Source organism: Alosa sapidissima, chromosome 7, assembly GCF_018492685.1.
Source record: "Alosa sapidissima isolate fAloSap1 chromosome 7, fAloSap1.pri, whole genome shotgun sequence".
Classification (NCBI taxonomy): Eukaryota; Metazoa; Chordata; class Actinopteri; order Clupeiformes; family Clupeidae; genus Alosa; species Alosa sapidissima.
Genome location: NC_055963.1, coordinates 620,297 through 642,734, shown reverse-complemented (window position 1 = coordinate 642,734; position 22,438 = coordinate 620,297). Strand labels below are relative to the sequence as shown.

The window sequence follows — 22,438 nt, the reverse complement described above, 5'->3', positions numbered from 1 at the left end:
TTAACTTAGTTATAGTCAGCCATGGGCAGTTTGACTGTGCCTACATTCATGACACTCCTGTTAGTAAACTGCAAGAGCAACAAATAGGAACATAATGGTCATATTAATCCCATAAACACACAGATAACTCTTACACCAACCTTATTTTGTGCCTTTTATTCACGTTTGTTTCAAGATTTAGTAAGTATATAAGCCCTTTTCACTCCCCACTTCGATGCAGCATAGATTTCCATTATATCCAACCAGTCATCTATGATCTTTCCCCTAAAAGGGGGCGTGTACGTGCAGCACATACAACGTTCCATTCCATTCGTCAGTGCGTATTGTTTAGTTTCCGGTCTAGCTGGATCCGGTGTGGTGTTGTAGTTGTTCTAACGTTACTAGTTGTTGCAACAGCATGTGAAAAAACTACAAAGTTTGTTAGACCAAAAAGAACAGTAATCTCGCGATAACAAAAATTGACGCCGTTAAAATAGGTTTGCGGTAACGCCGTTAATAGCGCGTTTAACTGACAGCACTAATTTAAAGTCATGGACTGCACCTTTAATGGAGCTTTTGTCTGTTAATTCCAGCAAACTGTGCCTCAAGTGGTTTGCTAATGCTAACGCCCCTCTCCTGCAGGACTGCTCTTACGGACTGGAGGAGGTGGGCCAGTGGAGAGCCATACTAGAGTCGGGCCAGATGCATCATGGCGCACCTGACGCCTCCAATATGGACCCCTACCACAGGTACTCTAACCCATTCATCAGATCTGCAGAGCAACAGTGCTGACCGGAGTGCTGTCCCCTCATTAGTAAACAATACACATCCACTCTCTGGAGTATGAAGTCATACAAATAGTAGTCAGCAATACAGATTGTTCAAAGTCCTGTTCAAATTGTGTACTGTGTAGTAAGTTTGTAAATAGAAGTAGTAGTAGCTTACTAGATGGTAAATTCTCAGATCAGCTGTGTGACATTCCGCAGCAGTAGTTTTCGTGTGTGTTACATTCCGCAGTAGTAGCGTTTGTGTGTGACATTCCGCAGTAGTAGCATTCGTGTGTGACATTCTGCAGTAGTAGCTCTTGTTTATTGTCTATAGGATCTATAGCTGGGGCATTAGTACCAGCAATAGATCAGTTTGAGGCCCCTAACAACCGTCGTTAAGGACAAACTCGGAGGACAAGCAAACCCAGAGCCGTATAGCAAGACATTGAAGCAAAGACGCATGGGGCTTGAAAATAGTTAACGTTTGACAGAGAAGACTGAATTTCCTGCGTGCATTACAAGGGACATCATTTTTTTGTCATGTCAGTTCAAAGCTAAAAATGATTAAAATGCCAATAAAGTAGGCTATTGCTATTTCAAATAAGCCCAAAGACATTTGGATACGAAGCATTATGAAGTTACGAAGTTATGCCACAAATGTCATCTTCATCTTGCTCAAGAGGAAAAACTGAAATTATATAGGCTAATATAGGCTTGTTTCTGTTCCTTTTTTATGCTCAATGAGACCGGACGCTAACATTTCACACAAATTACAAGATGTAGGGTAGCCTAAAGTTTAGTTCACGCTCCATTGGAGTTGATTGTTTTAAGAAAGTAGACATGGGCTTGCAAGTAACGTTAATGCATACTATAAAGTACCCTAACCTAGCTAATCAGTCATGTATCTATAGACTACTTTCCTGTCAGTTACCATCTAGCACAATGCATTTTGTGCATTGTATTTCTGTCAATCGTCCAATGTGTGGCTCACGGCTTAGGCTATTTTAGGCTAAGTAATTATCCTCTGACATCCGGGGAAAATTATTGGCCACCCCTGTCATAATGTAGCCTATGAGTAGGCAATGTTCTCACTTTGATCTAAATGTAAACTAATTGTTTGTGCAGTCGATATAAGCCTGACCTAATCTTACAGGGCAAATGTTTAGCCTACCTTCCGTAAAACATCAGTATAGGCATAGGTAAACCCGCTTCACCTCTAGATGAACACAATCCAGACTCGGCATCGAAATATTTAGACAATATGCTTTTATTATTCATCTTATATCAAGTTCAGCAAGCTTGCATTCTATGCGCTGTCCGTGTTAACAAATTAGTGCTTGTCCTTTCAGTTTGTTCTTGACGACGGTTGTTAGGGACCTGAAACCGATCTGTTCTTCCTGGGTTCCGGCGTGATTGTGTTGGTCAGGTTGCTATGGTAGCTGTTGTGTGTGACATGCGTGATTGTGTTGGTCAGGTTGCTATGGGAGGTGTGGCTCCCTGTGATGAGGACCGCGGTGACCCAGTGGCAGCCCAGGAACGTGGGGCCCATGGTGGACTGCATAGAGTGCTGGGCCCCCATTCTGCCGCTCTGGATCCTCGATCATGTCTTGGAGCAGCTCATATTCCCCAGGCTACAAAGAGAGGTAACATGCAAACACTCACACTCACTGTTTCTCTAGGCAAAGTCACAGTCCTGCTTTATTTGGGGTCATAGTCAGTGAAATATCACAGAATATAGGTGCCTATTCAATAAAGTCTCAATTATCACATGGATACACTTAATTGCTGGAGTTCAGCAGTCAATGTCGGGTGAAGTGCACTAAGCTAGTAAATGGTTGGGCTAGTGTTAGTAAATGGTTGATGCTAGTGTTAGTAACTGGTTGATGCTAGTGTTAGTAACTGGTTGATGCTAGTGTTAGTAAATGGTTGAGCTAGTGTTAGTAAATGGTTGTTAGTAAATGGTTGAGCTAGTGTTGGTAAATGGTTGATCAGTCCCTCCAGGAATTTGCAATGTTGGGATCACAACAATTAATGCAAATTCAACAAATCCCCACTAATTCTGGGTGGCCTTGTAATTTTGTACAACTTTTCCGCAAATTTGACCAATCATTAGCCTGACGAGCCAGATCCATATCAACATGTAGGATCTGGGAACTCGCCATTGGCAGTTCTCAATCCGAGGGGCGGGATAAACGGTTGTCTTTCAAATTCCCTCTGCCTGCAATAGGATAGCACTACAACTCATGAGTCCCATGCGTTTTCCCACCAGGAGCTAGTTGGCTAGTTGATCCAAACTTTTGGCAACTTAAAAAAAAGCTTAACTCGAGTCACGCTGTTCGCCAGCAGCAGCATCCATCTTCTTTGTTTTCAAGTTGCAACTCTGCCATCATTATGGTTTTTTTTTTTTTGGCCTTTTATGCCTTTAATTTACAGGCCACGGCCTGCCATCATTATGTTAAGCCCGTCCACGACTCTATACACAATGTGATTGGCCTGATCGAAGTTTAATTTTTCCAGCTCGCAAGCCAATGGAGAGTTGCTAGACTACCCTGGCTGCAAATTACATTTGCTGCTGCTGTGGTGCTAGGGTGCGTCTAGATTTCTAGGCTAACCAATCATCGTAGTTTCCCCGTGAAATTTCACCTACCAGACACCACCCACAGTCCCTCACGCAGAATATTGAGCCAGATGCCCCTCACACAGAATCAGGGCTTGAAAACGAAATTATTTTTCAAACGTTCCGTTCCGAACGGTTCAGGTAGGGCTATGTTTAACGTTTTCGTTCTTGCATGCGTTCCGCCACCAACATATCGGTCCTGAACCGGTTCGGAACGCAAAAATCGTTCGTTCTTAAAGTTCCGGCAGTGTTTGGCCACAAAGTCTATTTTTGTGGACTTTACCTTAGAATAGACGTACTCATTATTTCCCCTTGATTTAGCCTATACCGTAGCTATGCCCAAAAATAATAAATCACAGGCGGCATCCAAAAACATTCAGATATGCTATCCATCCCATAGCCTACAGACTTACTGTAGGCCTAACCTATGCCTATAAATAATTTCGTATCAAAAATATTTCTGGATACGTGCTAAACTCTTTACCTGGTTGTAGCCTAAGTTTTATCCATATGGAGATCTTCAAAGGCTTGCGCTATAATTCCAACCCTGTTTATAAATGAACCTGTCTGTTGCTGACAAGGCCTATCTCAAATTTCCCGTTTAACTCTTCTACATAGAATAGGCTATAATTGCGCAAACATTTCAAATCCCGACTTTAAAATGGCGTGGACAGGCAAAATAGGCTATTACGCATAGGCTACAAACAATTTCCAAATCAGTTTCAGTAGCCTACGCTACGAGCTGGCCTAAGATCCGAAGTGGCAGACGGATAGGTTACATTACAACAGCAAGACAAAATATACACATTTGGACCAAAGGTCCATTTATTCGTTTTTTTTTTTTTTTTTTTTTTTTTAAACTGCAGAAATCAAATTATTAGGCTGTTCGCCTACAGTAGTTGGCTACATAGCGGCTTGTTAGCTCACATTAACAGTGTAGATGCGGGCTTGTTTTTCGCACAACCGGAAATAGTCTCCCTGACATAGGATATGCTTTTGTGAAATTTTATAAAATATATATACACCTTATTCCGCGCGCAAACATGGGGGCGCTAGCTTTGCCCACATTGTCTCCAAACTTCCGATTGAGCAGTACATCCATTGCGATACATTGAGATAGCAGAGCTCTATTGAGATGACTGGGTGACAATGGGTCATCCTAAAGTTAGGAACGTTTACTTAGGATTTTGGTGACTTAAGACATTTCTGTTATACAGCTTTCCTATCTGAAGTTAGGAAAAAACTGACTTTGGAGCGGCTGTTCTGTAAGTTAGCCTCTCTATCCTCTTCTGCCGTGTTATCCCAATGAAGCTAACTAGACGTAGCTAGCCGACCGGAAGTTTAAAGACAATGTGGAATTTAAAAAAATGGGCGGGGCTGAATAAGGTGTATAGAGAACGAAAAAAAAAACGTTATTAACCGGTTTTGTGGATTTCAGAATAACGTTTTTGTTCCGGAACAGTTGAAGACCATTTTGTTTTTGTTTCCGTTTCCGCTCCTCGTAAAATTCCGTTCGTTTTCGTTTTTCGTTTTCGTTCCTTAAACCGGTTCGGAGCCCTGCACAGAATATTGAGCCAGATGCCACACTCACTTCTGCAGACACCAGAGACTGCCCTATAACTTGTTCGATTCCTAGTTCGTTGATGACAATAAATAGAAGGCTAACGTTAACGATCTACTTACTTGCATCTCTAAACCTGGTGTTGTTAACCTACCTAGGCTATGAAAGTAAGTTCATGTAGGCCTGCTTGGTTTACTGACATTTGAGTAGGCTATGCAACCCATTGGCAAATTTTACATCTGGAGATGTCCTTGTTAGCTCATGTCATGTTTGCTTGTAGGCCTAGTTTGTGTTGTGCTTACCAAAATGATAGAAGAGATTTCTTGCTATGTTATTAATTTCTATGATCCATGAAAGATTTCATTGAAGTTTTAACATTTATTTTAACTAATGCCATAGAAAACATCGAATTGCATCCACATATCCTAATGCACTATGCAAAAAGTTATTTCCACTCGTAGCCGAACACAGTGAGATGCAAGCCTTCCAATCCACTCAGAAGTAATTAGGCTACTCTCACGTCCTTAAAGTGACAGGCACTCAATTAGACTGACACAACACCAATACAATGTAATGACTTTAAAGAGAAGTGTAACCTAATATTTTAAAAATCAATATGAAATATTGAAATTACTAAATACTTAGTTGGCTGTTAGTAATTATCACAGTATGAATTACAACATATATGAATGTATTGAGATATATAGATATATATAGCTTAACTCGAGTCACGCTGTTCGCCAGCAGCAGCATCCATCTTCTTTGTTTTCAAGTTGCAACTCTGCCATCATTGTTTTTTTTTTTTTTTGGCCTTTTATGCCTTTAATTTACAGGCCACGGCCTGCCATCATTATGTTAAGCCCGTCCACGACTCTATACACAATGTGATTGGCCTGATCGAAGTTTAATTTTTCCAGCTCGCAAGCCAACGGAGAGTTGCTAGACTACCCTGGCTGCAAATTACATTTGCTGCTGCTGTGGTGCTAGGGTGTGTCTAGATTTCTAGGCTAACCAATCATCGTAGTTTCCCCGTGAAATTTCACCTACCAGACACCACCCACAGTCCCTCACGCAGAATATTGAGCCAGATGCCCCTCACACAGAATCAATTACAGAATCAATTACAACATATATGAATGTATTGAGATATAGATATATCTCAATACATTCATATATGTTGTAATTGATTCTGTGTGAGGGGCATTTGAGGGTCTAAGCCCTGAACCCTCAAAAACTTAACTGATATCCATTGATAAGTGATATCCATTGATAAGTGATATCCATTGATAACTGAGTTTGAGAGGCTGTAAGAGCTCAAAAAGCTAATAATATAATAAGAGGAATGGCACATCACTTGTGACATGTTGGCACATCACCTGTGACATACTGTTGAATTGACAACACCACAAACATGTAGCCACCCTTTGGGTAACCCCGTGTTTCACGTCACAACATTATGAATGGGTGACCCTGTGTTTCACGTCACAACATTATGAATGGGTATCCCTGTGTTTCACGTCACAACATTATGAATGGTTGGTAATTCCTTTGGGTAAATTGTGCATAAATGTAGACTTATATAAAGGACACAGAAAGGGAGTGAGTGAGCCCTCATAAATTTCACAATTTATAAGTCCTCACAAAATTAGCCGAAATCAAAATTTGTGAGGGGGTACATTCAGATTCAGCCACTGTGTGTTAGCAGAAAATTTAACTGGGGATCATGGAACATAGTGCCCTGGGAATATAGGATGCTAGTGTTAGTAAATGGTGCTAGTAAATGGTTGATGCCAGTGTTAGTAAATGGTTGATGCTAGTGTTAGTAAATGGTGGATATGCTAGTGTTAGTAAATGGTTGATATGCTAGTGTTAGTAAATGGTTGATGCTAGCTAGTGTTAGTAAATGGTTGATGCCAGTGTTAGTAAATGGTTGATGCTAGCTAGTGTTAGTAACTGGTTGGACTCTACCTGACGTATCTGCTCTCTGAGGCTTGTTCTGGCTTGTGCTTGTGCAGGTGGAGAGCTGGAACCCGCTGACCGACACAGTGCCCATCCACGCCTGGCTGCACCCATGGCTGCCTCTCCTGCAGGGCCGCCTGGAGCCGCTGTACCCGCCTATCCGCAGCAAGCTGGCCAACGCCCTGCAGCGCTGGCACCCCAGCGACGGCTCTGCCCGCCTCATCCTGCAGCCCTGGAAGGACGTGTTCACGCCTGGCGCCTGGGAGGCCTTCATGGTCAAGAACATTGTACCCAAGCTAGGTCGGTCAAGTCATCGGAAGCTCTGGTTTAGCCTTGGGAGTTGGCCAATCTGTTTTCATATCCTGGCATTCTTGATGGGCTTGTGGGCCTGATCTGTGTGCATATTCGCTCTTTTCTTCAGAACTGTGTCTGTCCGAGTTGGTGGTCAACCCGCACCAGCAGCACATGGACCCGTTTCACTGGGTGATGGACTGGGAGGGTATGCTCTCGCCCTCTTGCATGGTCGGCTTGCTCGACAAGAACTTCTTCCGCAAATGGCTGCAGGTTTGTGCTGCTGAAGATAAAAGATAATTTATGCCTAGTATTTAATCTGTGTAGCACACAGTTGATTTGACATTCATGAACAATCGTCGACACATGAAGCAGTTTTAATTGTTAGCTGCCTAGGCTATAGAATTATCCTTTGGCTTGCATCAGATATAATATAGCCCACTGGCAAAGCTGTCACTGAACAACCTACCAAATGTGCATGACCCTTTATCAGCAGTAGACATATGTCTTTCATCAAAGATTATAACTAAAAATGGCATTATCAAGGTGATAAACTATGGAGCCTGTATGGGAAACTGTATGGGAAGCAAACCTGCGAACACGCAAGAATGTAATTCCTTTCCTATGCCGTCTCGCCGCACGTTACACCACCACCGAACGTAAATGACGCAGAGTAGCAAGATTCCTAAAACCACACGCAAGTGAAGTTAAACATTTTAAGTCATAATCTTAAATTCTTTGGAGCTAGTGACTGTGTAAATCCATGCTTGGTGACACTGTCGGAATTTTTTTTTTTCTGGGCCTACTTCTATTTTTGAAGTTGTAGGCTACAGGTGACGAAAGCACAGGTTGACGGAACCATCTTTTTGGACCCGTTTTCCGACTGATTGTTTTTTTTTGCAACACAGCTTAATTTAGCTTGAAAGTTAACCTGCTACAGAGCAGGTTAGTTCTGTGGCATAAATTCCCATAGTTATAAATAAGCCAGGTTTGGCCTTTAGCGAGGTTGATGGAATACCCCCCAGGCGTCTCGTGTAAAACACACCAGCGTCTCTGTGAAATTTGTGTGGTCTATGGTAGTACAAGTAGGAATATTGTCTTGCAGCATACCATTGTACTATGAATACTGTACCATTGTTTTTAAGATGGTGTTGTCTTATCTTAATCAATGGCCTGTTTGTGTGTGTGTGGTGTAGGTGCTGTGCTCTTGGCTCAGTAACAGTCCTAACTATGAGGAGATCACCAAGTGGTATCTGGGCTGGAAGTCCATGTTCTCAGATACACTGCTGGCTCAGCCGCTGGTGAAGGACAAGTTCAACGAGGCCCTGGACATCATGAACAGAGCCGTGTCCTCCGGCATAGGTCAGCCATCTTGCACTGTACAAAACCCTCTAGTCTCTAGATGTGCAATCACGGTTTCCAGTCTTTCCTTCCTGGGTTCTGGTTGCCTTTATTATTATTATTATTATTATTATTATTATTATTATTATTATTATTATTATTATTATTATTCGGTCGGACTCGTCCGTATGCTCTGTGTCTTTGTGGGCAGCCGTGGCCTACTGGTTAGCACTCTGGACTTGTAACCGGAGGGTTGCCGGTTCGAGCCCCGACCAGTGGGCCATGGCTGAAGTGCCCTTGAGCAAGGCACCTAACCCCTCACTGCTCCCCGAGCGCCGCCATTGTAGCAGGCAGCTCACTGCGCCGGGATTAGTGTGTGCTTCACCTCAGTGTGTGTACACTGTGTGCTGTTTGTGTTTCACTAATTCACCGATTGGGTTAAATGCAGAGACCAAATTTCCCTCACAGGGTCAAAAAAGTATATATACTTATACTGTCTTACCTGGCCTCTACTGCCCACAGGTGACTACATGCAGCCAGGTGCGCGTGAGAATATCGCTTACCTCACACACACGGAGCGTCGGAGGGACTTCCAGTACCGTGCTGCCCAGGAGCGGCAGGAGGCGGAGAGCGCGGCCCAGAGGGGCATCGGTGCCATGGCCGTGCCCACCAACTTCAAGGACCTGGTGCAGGCCAAGGCCGTGGAGAACGGCATCGTCTTCCTGCCCCTGGTGGGCCGGCGGCACGAGGGCAAGCAGCTGTACACGCTCGGCCGCATCACGGTCTACATCGACCGCGGCGTGGTGTTCGTGCAGGGCGAGAGGACCTGGGTGCCCACCTCCCTCCAGAGCATCATCGACATGGCCAAGTAGCGAGACAGACGAAGAAAGGCCTGAGGCTTGGTGTATGTATGTGTTGGTGTTACATAGAACGCTGCAGCTCGTACTGTTTTTATACAGTTTGTAAATGTGAACCCTCTTACAGAAACAGAATTATGATTTCTAATAAATCGCTTCTTTGATATATAAACTTGTTTTATTCATTTAAAAAGTGAGTCACCAGAGCTTTTTACAGATGGAAAAGAGTCTGCATAGTGATATCTTGTTTACTAAGTTTACAATTTAGTAAAAAGGTTTGTAATTAAACCTTTTCACTGCTGAGTAAATGTCTCTGTACATCAAGTGGAATCATGAAACCTGCTGCACTTAACATGTCTCCTGGGGCAGTTAGCTGGTCAGAATTCAGTGTGTCTGCAGGGCGGTGTGAAGGCTGGACGCTCAGCCCTGGGTTAGAAGTCCTTCTGGAGGTCTGTGAAATTAGAAATGAAAAATGTAAATATCTTGAAAAAGGTGGTGATTACATTACACTGTTTTCATACTCTACATAGATTACTCCTGGCCGTTTAAACATGTTTTGAGTGACGAGCGATGACGAGCATGTTTTGAGTGACGAGCGATCTTACCGCTCTTCCTCAGCATCTCCCCTTTGCGAGAGCGAGCGATCCCATCCAGGAATCGGTCAAAATGCTTCACATACTTAGCGAGGCTTGTTCTCTTGTAGTCTGGGCAGGGAATAAAAAGCCATTGTTATTCTAAACAAATATACTCCAAGTTAAAATCAAAAATTGTGCTGATTAATATGCTTGTGGTGACCAGATAGTGGAAGAAAAATCAATCTTGAAATCGGCCACACAAGTCTCACCTCTGGTTTTGCGTCGCTCGGCTGCGTCCACCTCGTTTTCATTCTCTTTCTCCCCCTCGTCTTCCTCATCGGCAGCCCTGGGCTTGTCCAGCTCCTCACAGATCAGGCTAGAAACAGAATGGCCATAATGCTCAAGGCCTGCTGCATTTGGTTCTACTGAGACAGAATGTCCAAAACATTTATCTTTTTGGTGACTCACCGGATTGTTGGAACTTCAAAAGGATCAAATGAGTCTAGTTCTTCAAGGTCAATTGGCACAGAGATTCGCCCTGTGGGTGTGACAAATTATTACTCATATTATTCGGGATAGTATTGTAATTAGTCACTCCAAACAATTTTGCAATCAGATCCAATAATCAAAATAAATATGAGTAAACACATTTAAGGTTTTAACACTCCAGGATGCTTTTTAGTAGCTGTGAGCAACATTCAAAAAGTGGAAAGAGAATGTGCAATACAACCCCTTACTGAAGCTGCCCCCAGAGAAGCAACGCAGAGCAAAGGTGTGACGCTCATCCTCACCAGTTTTGGGATGGACACTGAAAGGGCTCTTCAGTAAGTGGTTGACTCCTTTACTGACGTTGACGTCGAGTCTGGGATAGCAGTACTGCAGCATGATCTCCTTATCGATATACTGGCATCCTTTCTTGGACGTCACCTGCGCTCCCATCACAGGCAGAGGGCAGACGGGGAAAGGTGAAGTGAGATTCAGTTTCACAGAACCGAGCAAACTTCTGTGCTTGTATTTAAAAAGTATTTTATTGATTAATAACAGCCTTATTCTTAACAGGCCGTAAAGCCTTGTATTTAAAAAGGTATTTTATTGATTAATGACAGCCTTATTCTTAACAGGCGTAAAGCCTTGGGTCATAGTTAGGGATGTGTTTTCAGAATATGTCTAAATCTGCATCGGATCATTCCATTGACTCCAGAAGCAGTAGTTCACGGACCCGCTGGTGCTGCACCACACTGCAGAGCCTGTTCCAGCGCTTCTGAGGGTTCTTTTCACTCTGGAACTGAGTCTGCAAGTCCTCTCGCACCTGTATGACCATGAAGTTAAGGACTAACATCACAAAGCGCTGTCTCCTCAGAGCACCATGAAGTTAAGGACTAACATCACAAAGCGCAATCTCCTCAGAGCACCATGAAGTTAAGGACTAACACGTCACAAAGCGCACTCCTCAGAGCAGATCCACTCCTCTCTGAGCTAGTGTGGAAAATAGACATCATGTACAGCAGTGGTCCCCAAACTTTTTCTTCCGAGGGCCAGCTCACTATGCCTGGCTCTAAGAGAGGGCCAGAGACTCGGAGTATATCAACCATAAATAGCTTAGTGCTACTAGTTAACAACAGCAGTCTACCTTAGTTGAATATTCCATTACATTTAATCATAGCTAACAATGGTATTAAATTGCAGTAGCCTATGTTTATGTTGCCATCATGACATATCAGTGTAAAATGTAGCTCACATGAAATAATACTAATAAAAAGACTCTGAACTCTGTTTCTTTGCATACATAGCTCAAGTTGTGAACGAGCAATATCCTACAAATAATTTAAAGTCATCAAACTATGAGAGTTTTATGAAGTGTTGGCAAAAACAGCTGAAATGACCACCATTCTAACTTTCATTCACCTGAAGAGAACTTTCTATGAACATTTGTGAACTCTGTATGAACATTTGAACGAGTGAATAAAAAATAGAAATAAGTATCCCAGAAAGTCCCAGAAATATGACTTGAATAAAAGTTAATTGTTAATAACTAACTAATTGATAAACTTTTAGAATACTTTGAGCACTGATGCAGTCAGCATAGGCCTCTTACATTGTTTGCAGGTTGGCCTACATTTCTTTCCGTTTTCGATGGCAAATGCGAAACAGCGCCAAAACAACCACCAGTGGACTAAAAAAAAGGAGTATGACATGTGTACTGTTAAGACTCGCCATATAGAATGAATGGGGGAAATTACGGAGGTTATAGTTTGACGATGTCGTACTCCCGTACGGGCCAGATGCTATATACCACACACATGTTTTGGGGGGCCACTCAAAATGAGGTGGTGGGCCGTATTCGGCCCGCGGGCCGTAGTTTGGGGACCACTGATGGACAGTATACTAATTTTAACATTTACCAACAATGTAATGGAACCAATGAATTTAAACAGCCTCACAACAGAACTCGTACATTTTGCTGCCAAAGCCTTAGTGCAACCTGAGAGAACTGCCAATGCCAAATAGAGCCAACTGCTAACCTCCAGGCCAGGCAATGGTGTTCCCTGTACCACTCAACAACCGTATACAGTGCATCAGTGTTTACCAACCCCTTTGATTGCATTAACATATATTTCTTGATATACAACATCATTTTTGAAGGATATCTTCAGGCACAAGAGCCAGCACTTTGTCCACAGTCTTGCTGTTGCCCAATATGTCCTGATCAGTGAGGGCATACTTGGGAAAGTAGTGCTCAACCACAACAAGAGATTCTCTGTAAAAAAACAGACAGTTGATAACATTACAGATTTGTAACCACTTTGAGCATGTTTACAGCCAGCAAAGAATGTAAATCAATGGTATTTATTTACAAAGCTATGTAAAACAAGTCGTGGTCTGACTTGGTCAATTTTACAACCTGGCTTTTCTAAGTGATATTTGGAGAGCAATAAAACAGACACACCCAGTAACACCCTACCTGATGAATGGATGTAGAGGATCTGACAGCTGAACCTTCTTCATGGTCTCTTCACCACCCTAGTAAACCAGAAACACTGAAATAACTGACCACATCCAATACAGATTTAGAAACAAAATACTTGGGTGGGTGAATGTATGAGAATTTCCTGTTAGAACCAACCTAACTATACAGTCTATAGTTTGAACGAAATACCTTGACTAGACTGGGGTACTCGTACTAGACTGAGGTACTACTTGTACTAGACTGAGGTACTCGTACCTTGACTAGACTGAGGTACTCTGCAACAGCAGAACGAGCCGCCACCGACAGCTTCCTCGCTGCATCATCACACACCCAGCAGTGGATCCCTCTCCGGCCAGAGTACACCCACAGAAGGTGCCGGAAGCCAAAGTCCTCTGGAATCAGTCAAATAGAGGAATCAAATATGTTGTTACAGGATTATTGATATCAAAGGTTTGTCAATGGAATGGCCTTATGTTCTCTTCAGTGTCTTAGGCTTTCCAAATAGCATGAGGTTGTTAAAAGCTACACTGACGTGTCTGATGCTAACCTCTCAGTGCCCGGTTAAGAATTCTGATGGCAATGGTCATCAACGTCCAGCATTTGGCACAAATGTCAGCAGCACTGCAAAACACAACAATGGGATTTCAAACACTAGTGTCAAAAGTAACTAGTGTTCGCGTCACTATATGTGACTAGATTTCAGGTGTGTGTGTGTGGGCTTCAGGCGTGTGTGTGTGTGGGCTTCAGGCGTGTGTGTGTGTGTGGGCTTCAGGTGTGTGTGTGTGTGTGTGTGTGTGGGCTTCAGGTGTGTGTGTGTGTGTGTGGGCTTCAGGTGTGTGTGTGTGTGTGTGTGTGTGTGTGTGGGCTTCAGGTGTGTGTGGGCTTGTGGGCTTCAGGTGTGTGTGTGTGTGTGTGTGTGTGTGTGTGTGTGTGGGCTTCAGGTGTGTGTGTGTGTGTGTGGGCTTCAGATGTGTGTGGGCTTCAGATGTGTGTGTGTGTGGGCTTCAGGTGTGTGTGTGTGTGGGCTTCAGGTGTGTGTGTGTGTGTGTGGGCTTCAGGTGTGTGTGTGTGTGTGTGTGTGTGTGTGTGTGGGCTTCAGGTGTGTGTGTGTGTGTGTGTGGGCTTCAGATGTGTGTGTGTGGGCTTCAGATGTGTGTGTGTGGGCTTCAGGTGTGTGTGTGTGTGTGTGTGTGGGCTTCAGGTGTGTGTGTGTGGGCTTCAGGTGTGTGTGTGTGTGTGTGTGTGGGCTTCAGGTGTGTGTGTGTGTGGGCTTCAGGTGTAGGTGTGTGTGTGTGTGTGTGTGGGCAGGGACGTTGGAAGTATTTTCTATGAGGAGCTGCGGATGATGTGTGTGAAGATCACGTTGTTTGTTGCTGCTACCTACGTTATCTCCAGTGTTTCAACAGTTTCACTTGCACAGATGCTCACACACATTGAATGACCCTAACCCTAACCACACCACAACCCCCTAATGCTACACCTCTTTATTTGAGAACACTAAATTAAAAAATATTTCCTAATCTGGAAAATGTTTAGTTTCCTTTTCTTTCGGTCCGCGGGTCTGATACCATTAAATTGTGCCGCAAATTATCCGCAGACCAGCAATCTCCTCGTCGAGGAGGCCCTAACCCTGCAGATCATAGACAGATAGATAGATAGATAGATACTTTATTGATCCCCAGGGGAAATTCAAGAAATAAAGCAAAAGATAAAGCATGCTCTGGGAACAGAACACAGTTGCACACGCACACACACACACTAACCCTGCAGATCATAGACAGATAAAGCTCTGGGAACAGAACACAGTTGCATGTCCAGTGTAGCCATCGGTCTATTTACACAGAAAATGACAAGTGTCTTGGTGCAGTTTGGGGTGGGCCGCATCCCCACTTCCAACGTCACTGTGTGTGGGTATGTTTGTGTGTGTGTGTGTGTGTGTGTGTGTGTGGGTGTGTGTGTGTGTGTGTGTGTTTGTGTGTGTGGGTGTGTGTGTGGGTGTTGGGGAGTACAATACCTGCAGCATGTTCTGACATCATCATAGTCGGTCATATCAATATCAAATACCAGTTCCTTCTCCAGGGCTTGGAATGCTCCGGACTTCACGGTGTTGTGTTGATTGGGCTAAGACAAAGTACATTTAGACTTTAGAGCAGGGCAGTGGTGGAGGCTAAACGCAAGTATACGCAGTTTATCCACCTCTGAAATTTCAGAAATAGAGTCTATCCACCTCTCAAAAGAGTTTATTCACCAAATGCAACTTTTAACATTTAAAAATCACACTGTATTATCCACATTCAGAATATGTACACTCTAGGAACTATTTACAGCAATACCACTGATATTGGCTCCCCATTGGCCCCCTATACCCAGATAGCAGAATCCGATTGGCAGATAGCGAACAGCTGGTGGCGTGCCACTTGTGGTCCACCGTTGGACCACCATCACTTTAACTTGTTTAACAGTTTAACTTGTCATAAATATTAAGAACATTTATTAAAATGATATATGGAGTATAACTGAACAAATGAAAAAGATTTTAGACCAATAGTGGCAAAATATTGGGCAATTTGTCTGCAACCCGTCAGCGGACCGCCACAGAATCGATGAGCAAAATGCCAGCAGACCGCCACAGAACCGATGAGCAAAATGTCAGCGGACCGCCACAGAACCGATGAGCAAAATGCCAGCAGACCGCCACAGAACCGATGAGCAAAATGCCAGCGGAGCGCCACAGAACCGATGAGCAAAATGCCAGCAGACCGCCACAGAACCGATGAGCAAAATGCCAGCGGAGCGCCACAGAACCGATGAGCAAAATGCCAGCAGACCGCCACAGAACCGATGAGCAAAATGCCAGCGGAGCGCCACAGAACCGATGAGCAAAATGCCAGCAGACCGCCACAGAACCGATGAGCAAAATGCCAGCGGAGCAGCAGATCTGCCTCCAGTGGGCCGCCCCTTGCTATCTGGGCAGCCAGAATGAAATGGAAATCTCTCACTTTGGCCGTAGGACTCTGGATCTGCTCCTTGTTATTTTAATTCAGTTATCAAGACAGTACTGTACTGTACATCCCCAACCACACTCTTCTGATGAGCGTCTGTTGTGTCGACCAGACATGAACGCCAGGTCAAATTCAAGACTCTTTTCCTCAGTGGTTCCATGTTGGTGGAATGAGTTGCCCAGTGCTCTCCGTTCCTGTGATAGTTTTGGTTCGTTTAAGAGGGGTCTAAAGGCGTATCTGTTCAACATGCACTTAGTTCATTAAGCGCTTCTTATGCGTTATGGTTTGTATAGTATTGTTTTATTTTCATCAGGCTGTTGATTCATTTGACATTGTTGTTTATTGTTGTTATTCTCCTTAATGTAGTCTTACCATGTTATTGACTTTATATTATTGATTGAATGAATATCATTGTTTATTATTGCTGTTTTCCCTTATTTACATTGTTTATTTCATTAGGCTATTGATCGAATTAACATTGTTGTTTATTATTGCTATTCTCCTTATTATAGTCTGACCAACATCTTAATTTGTTCCCTGTTAAATTTAAGTATTATATTGTTTTGTATGTCACTTGGACAAAAGCGTAAACATAACCATAACCATATTGTTATAAACATTGGACAATTCTTTCACACAAACATATGGGTATTTGTGGGCGTTTAAGGGCGTTTTGGGGGGTTAACCAGGTACGCCATGCTTTTGAAGGTGCAAACAAACGCTGTATTGGCATTGAGATCACATAGTAAGGTGCTGGCTCAAGGGTTATAAAAGTATTTTCTTGTGTTTAGTTGTAAAATGAAGGCACAGTTTTTATAGCCATACATGCGTGTTCCCTTCTGGCTCCTTGGCTATCAATTTGGTAACGATAACGGGCTATTTGACGTCTTTAGAACACTAAACATATCGGAGGAGTCAAATGTTGAGTTACTCCAGTCTACATTTTTTGAGAGATAACAGGTTTTCTACAAACTCTGTTTTTGAAGGAAACTGCCGAAACTATGATATATGTAGCATGAAGGAGACTTGAATGAACACAAAAAGTGTGTTTTTGAAACTATGCGTCATTTTCGTAATGCATTATGTAGGGAAAAACTGGCGTTATGGATGTGACGGTTTCACATTATGGATGTGACATGTCTGAACCAGTCCTCGACAAACTACATAAAACACATAATTAAGTAGTGAATTTTGATATGAAACAATTGAAATAGTAATCATGAAAAACTAGCGATGAAATTATTGATTCCTCAGTGCCCACTAAGATCCACAGGAAGAATCAGGACAACAAGTCATTTAAAATATAAAAAATAATTTATTTTTTTCTTTTACTGTCATCAATTTTGGTCAGTGATTTTGTGTGGCCCATAACGACCCAGTGGATCATGAAAACGTGCCAAAATTCACATTCCTTGCTTGATGTTGGTACATTAATCCCATTCAGATTGCCACTTATCTGTGATGTAAGAGTTCAGTATAGGTTTAAGGTCTGGGGCACGGATTTGACATTCTGTGACTTCTTCTTTGAGGGCTTGCTTAGCAGCACTGTCCGCTTTCTCATTTCCCCTCAGACCAACATGGCCTGGGACCCAGCAAAAAACTACACTGAAGTTCTGGTTCTTTAGACGTTGTAGTTGATCAAGCTCAGCTTTGGTTGTACGTTTTGCGTGACATTAAAGCCTACTGGAAATATTTTTAATTGCAATTTAATTTAATGCAATTTACTTTTACAATTAAATAAAATTAATTTATCCCTCCCACCCATAGTTTTCTATTTATTTACAAATGTACATAGGCCTACTGTAATTACATTTATACATAGTTATTCTACTGATCTTCATACTATTCATCCTGCACATAGACTTATTCTTACTACTCTTATGATGTTGTTTCTGCACTACAATGACACTGTTTCCACACTGCACATAGCTGTATGTTATGTACATATCTGTTATATATGTCATATTGAATATCCATATTTATTCTGTTTTATTATATTCTGTTAATACACTGCATATATCTATATTATTATTTCTACTATTATAATGTTACTGCTACATCTACATACATTATTCTACTTATTGTAACTGCTAATACACTGCACATATTTATATTTAATTCATATTACTCTAAACCACCTTCTGTAAATCAACTGTATACTACTGTCTACATTGCACTATATTTCTTGACCGGTCTCTGTATATTTCATCACCTTTCTATACTTTGCATCACATTGCATGCATACTGTAGCTACATGAATCACAGCTAAGATCCTCGGTTGCTATGAAGGCCAGTCGTTCTAAACGGATGGTTGCTATGGCCAAAGGCCAGTCATCTCTGCCGTTGTCAAGCGGGCATATCCTAACTTTATCTTATTTTAAACATCTCTATTTTACTTAGCCTACTTCCATACAGTGAGTCCCATTAAGAAGTGGCCACTTCATTCGCGCTTACCGTGATTCACGCAGCAACATTATTAAATGAATCTGTCACCATATGCCTATGCCAACGTTTGCAAAGAGGAGAATCTTTTCATTTGATTCACAATGAAACGTTATATTTAATGTACATGTAAACAATGAGTAGGCTAGTTTTGGTTGTTGTTGGTGGTGGTGTTACTGCATCCCTTAGTTATGCCTACAATGCAAAACTGTTCCCTCGTGATTGTTAGACGCATTTCAAAACATTTGAAATTTGGCATTACGCTAATCAAATTTAAATTCCATAACGTTACAGCAAAATCTCCTCCCTATGACATAGCTAGCTAGCTTCTAGCCACACAAGAAATGAATGATGTTAAATCTCCGCTTAGCATTCTAATAACAGAAGGGGCACATTTATGTGGACCACTACAACATGACTCATTATGTCTGTAACTCTATAAAACACTTACTTTCATAAAGGAAGCACACCATCCAGCACATACACATGGAAACCAATATTTTAGGTACTTGGCCACGAACTCAAAACGTGTCTCTCTGAAGCTCTGTTCTAGAATCTTTACTCTGAACACTGTTGCTAGGCAACATCAAATAAACAAAATTATAATCTTTTCAAGGTATTAAAAGTGTATGTGTGATTACGAATGGATGTGTGTGGTTTGAAATTAGAATAAACAAGAAATAACATTTCCAATAATATCCCATGATAAATTACATAATATTTGCACCTTCCTTACTTGTGAAGCTCATGCCATATTTCAAGTACACTAGTGAAATGCAATACAACGTTGCCACCTAGCGTTCAGATGTAGGCTATTTAACATTAACGTGACATTGCTTGCTTATTCTTTCGTCAACTCCATGCTTTTAGGAAAACAATCTTTTTATCATAGTTCCCTCTTCAATGAGCGATTACCAGCTCGTTTTTGTAACAGAGATAGCTGTTTATTGTCCCTAGGTTTACAGAAACACCTATTCATATTAATACGTATAGCCTATGGAGTGCTGCCGACCACTGTTCATTACGGCCCAGAATGCCTTGCATGTCTTTACAACAAAACAATACAGTAAAACCTAAATGCCCGTAAACATATGCATTTGCATACTTGTAACATTTTTAATAATACTCTCCCATCATGATATTTAACAATAATGAAAAATTTAATTTGAATACCGTCAATGTGAAAACAACTCTATTATGTAAGCTATATATAGCTACTGTTCTCCTTGCTATTTCAGTTCGTAAGTCCATACTATCCCATGGCAGAGCAAGGATTTCATGATTGGGAAAGGTTGCCCGGAGACATTGTGGCTGCCCAGAGACATTGACCATACTTGGAAGGCATTGTGATAGAAGGTGAATGGTGAGAGTTACCAAATACCTGTGGGTGGTTTGCCAAATGATGGAAACTTTTGGAATGTTTTCTTTTTTTTTTTTAGCTTATGCACCCTCACATTGGAGTCCCGAGTTCAAATACAAAATTTGGTATCGATATGCGAGTGTTCCTGAGATATGGACGACTTCCTGTTTCGGAGCTTCGCCGCCGATTTCGTTTGGCTGTGACGGGCAAACGCTTTCGAAAATCAAAAATCCTTCTGGTAACTTTTGTGAGGCTTGGTCCAAGGATAATGTACGTCAAGTTTCGTGGCGTTCGGACCAAATTTGTGACCTGTGAAAATTTAGTAGTTTCGCTTTCTGTTCAATCCAATATGGCGGACGAACGACACGCCCACTTGACGTCATCTTCGCGACCAACTTACACCGGTACTGACCGGACGTTTTAAAGTTGGAACGGTGTCTCTGTCTCAAAGGGCCTAGGCGCTAGAGCTGACAAAAAATTAGGGAGATGGGAAAAATAAAACTTAAGAAGAACAATAAGTGTGCTGCTTTGCAGCAAGCACACTTAATAATAATAATAATAATAATAATAATAATAATAATAAAACTTAAGAAGAACAATAAGTGTGCTGCTTTGCAAGCAAGCACACTTAATTAAACTGTGTTAAGCAGACGTGAACGGCAGGCTGAACAGATCTGCAACAGAAGGAGGTTGCTATGTTAACTCCAGCTGCAAAGTCAGCCATCTTCACCAGCTAACACGATAATCCAGTTACTGTACAACAACAGTATGACAGTTACGGGAAGATAATTTTTCGATTTTCGTTATTAGGCCACTTGAAAATAGGCTATGGCTAGGCTAATCACTGGAGGTATTTTAATATTATGTTTGTTTTGCTAATGGTTAGGCAAGGCCTCCCTGTGGTTTTGATCAATCTAATAATCTTTGAAATGTCAATTGTAAACACTAAGGTGAAATGCGTTGAAACTGACATGCCACCAGAACAGATGTTTTATCGGCTTTGAGGTATAATAAAGTCTCCAGTCTTGTAAATTCACATTATGTAACATCCATAACGTCACATCCATAACGCACCATTAAAGGTTTTAAAAGTAAGAAAGAGGCACAATTTGGTCATCACACTTTACATTGATATAAATCAGCTTTGCACAGACACTATGGACATTGTTGCATCAACACTGTATGTGTAGCATAAACTTTTCCTATAAAACATTATGGATGTGACATGGCCATGGAACTTGCTGACTTAAAAACAAATGCCTTACAAATGTAAGGAGTTGTGCTCTTAAAGGCAAGCTGAGCATAGACATTGCTCTACCATTCCCTTGTCAATCTGGAATTTGTCAAATGACACAATTTGTTTGAACCTTGGGTCCATTTATCCACTTTTTAAATATGTATAATATTACCATGTGAAAAATGTTGTTTCTGTATGGTTGCACACCATATTTATGATGTAAAAAGAGTGTAATTTTTCATCAAATTCAATTAGATCAGTTACAAACAATAACATATAGACCTAAATGAAGACCTTTTTTTCCCCCATGGTGACCTTTAACCCCATGACCTTTGCATGGAATTGCCCTGTGACATAGGTCTGTGACGCGAGGTGGTGTGAAAGAATAACCTCCAACATCATCAAACATGTTCTGAATGCCTTCTTTAAGAATCCAATACAGCATGGCACAGCCCACCTCACCGTGATCACAGAAATCATAGTTTACCCAATACCCACCTCTTATTTTACCACTACATCCCTGTTTTAGAGATACATTTAACTTCCCTGTGTTGTGTTGATTAGGCTGAGACAGAGTACATTTAGATTTAGATACATTTAAGGGAGTGGTGGACATCCTTTAGAAGATAAAGACAGCGTCATTTCATACGATAGTAGAAATGTTACCCTGTGGCTGTATACGGCTCCAATGTCAATTTTGTATGGGTTCATCTTCTGCATCTCTTTCTCCAGCTCATTCTGCGTGCTGAAAGACTGGTATCGGACATAGATGTCATCTTTGAGGGTGAAGGAGAACTCACGGTTCTGGAAGTAGCCCTTGGTTACTGTCAGGTCAGAAATGTTTAGATCATCACAGATGCAAGCTACTGATGAATAATAACTTTCCAATCTTAGCCTGGAAATCGAACGAATCTGATGCCTCGTTAAATTTAATATTAGACTATACTAGATAAAAGTGATATTATTAGTTCCTTCACTGAACTTCCCAGACAACTTGCTGTGTAAGCTTTCAAACAGCGTAACGTTAGGGTTGGTTGTTTTAAAGTTTAATGAGATCGTTAGCTGTAGTTTACTTCTCATAGTTAGTTGGCTGATGTTTACCTTATAAATTCACAATGAATAAAGTCTACTATATGAATCTTTGATTAGTTAGTAGGCAGGGCAGCTGGGTTTCATTTCAGAGACAGATACAGACAGATACATACAGATAGAGACATATAGATAGGCTACTCACCACCTCCATAACTTAGCCACCGATAGTACTGTGAGAAAGGGAACAGGCGGCGATAGTACAATGGTAACAAGTCTGGTAAACTGGCAGGATCATAATCTGTGGCTGGCATGTCTACGGCAAAATAGGGGGAAAAAACAATCTGTGCAGCAGTATATGCGATGGCAATATGCGTTAAGTAGCCTACTTCAATAATTTAATTCTTCCGTCCGCTCGCTGACAGCCAACTTGCAACAAATGCGCGCGGGAAA

The 22,438-nt window shown here is 41.9% G+C and overlaps 2 protein-coding genes across 4 annotated transcripts in view; one reads left to right on the top strand and one right to left on the bottom strand.

Moving 5' to 3' along the window:
• Nucleotides 1-9,544, top strand: part of tfip11 (tuftelin interacting protein 11) — a 23,637-nt gene extending 14,093 nt beyond the window's left edge. For all 3 annotated transcript variants that reach the window (XM_042098615.1, XM_042098616.1, XM_042098614.1), the window contains exons 9-14: nucleotides 622-728; nucleotides 2,221-2,389; nucleotides 6,940-7,183; nucleotides 7,305-7,447; nucleotides 8,371-8,536; nucleotides 9,038-9,544. In XM_042098615.1, the coding sequence (XP_041954549.1) occupies nucleotides 622-728; nucleotides 2,221-2,389; nucleotides 6,940-7,183; nucleotides 7,305-7,447; nucleotides 8,371-8,536; nucleotides 9,038-9,387 (1,179 nt within the window). In that variant the 3' untranslated portion in view covers nucleotides 9,388-9,544. The remainder of the gene's footprint in view (nucleotides 1-621; nucleotides 729-2,220; nucleotides 2,390-6,939; nucleotides 7,184-7,304; nucleotides 7,448-8,370; nucleotides 8,537-9,037) is intronic.
• prim1 (DNA primase subunit 1) lies at nucleotides 9,525-22,438 on the bottom strand. The gene is made up of 13 exons (XM_042098624.1): nucleotides 22,191-22,438; nucleotides 21,623-21,780; nucleotides 14,930-15,036; nucleotides 13,463-13,536; nucleotides 13,171-13,307; nucleotides 12,910-12,968; nucleotides 12,596-12,705; nucleotides 11,167-11,258; nucleotides 10,739-10,874; nucleotides 10,416-10,485; nucleotides 10,217-10,323; nucleotides 9,978-10,076; nucleotides 9,525-9,823 (listed from the first exon to the last, which is right to left on the bottom strand). The coding sequence occupies exons 1-13, from the start codon at nucleotides 22,297-22,299 to the stop codon at nucleotides 9,804-9,806; spliced, it is 1,278 nt and encodes a 425-aa protein (XP_041954558.1). The 5' UTR covers nucleotides 22,300-22,438; the 3' UTR covers nucleotides 9,525-9,803.

Excerpts from the sequence above, each read along its gene's own strand:
- prim1 (XM_042098624.1), bottom strand. The coding sequence starts at position 22,299 with ATGCCAGCCACAGATTATGATCCTGCCAGTTTACCAGACTTGTTACCA. Across the intron at positions 15,037-21,622 it reads GAGCCGTATACAGCCACAGG|CCCAATCAACACAACACCGT; the intron begins GTAACATTTCTA and ends ACTTTGTCTTAG. Across the intron at positions 11,259-12,595 it reads GCTGGCTCTTGTGCCTGAAG|AGGTGCGAGAGGACTTGCAG; the intron begins ATATCCTTCAAA and ends TCATGGTCATAC.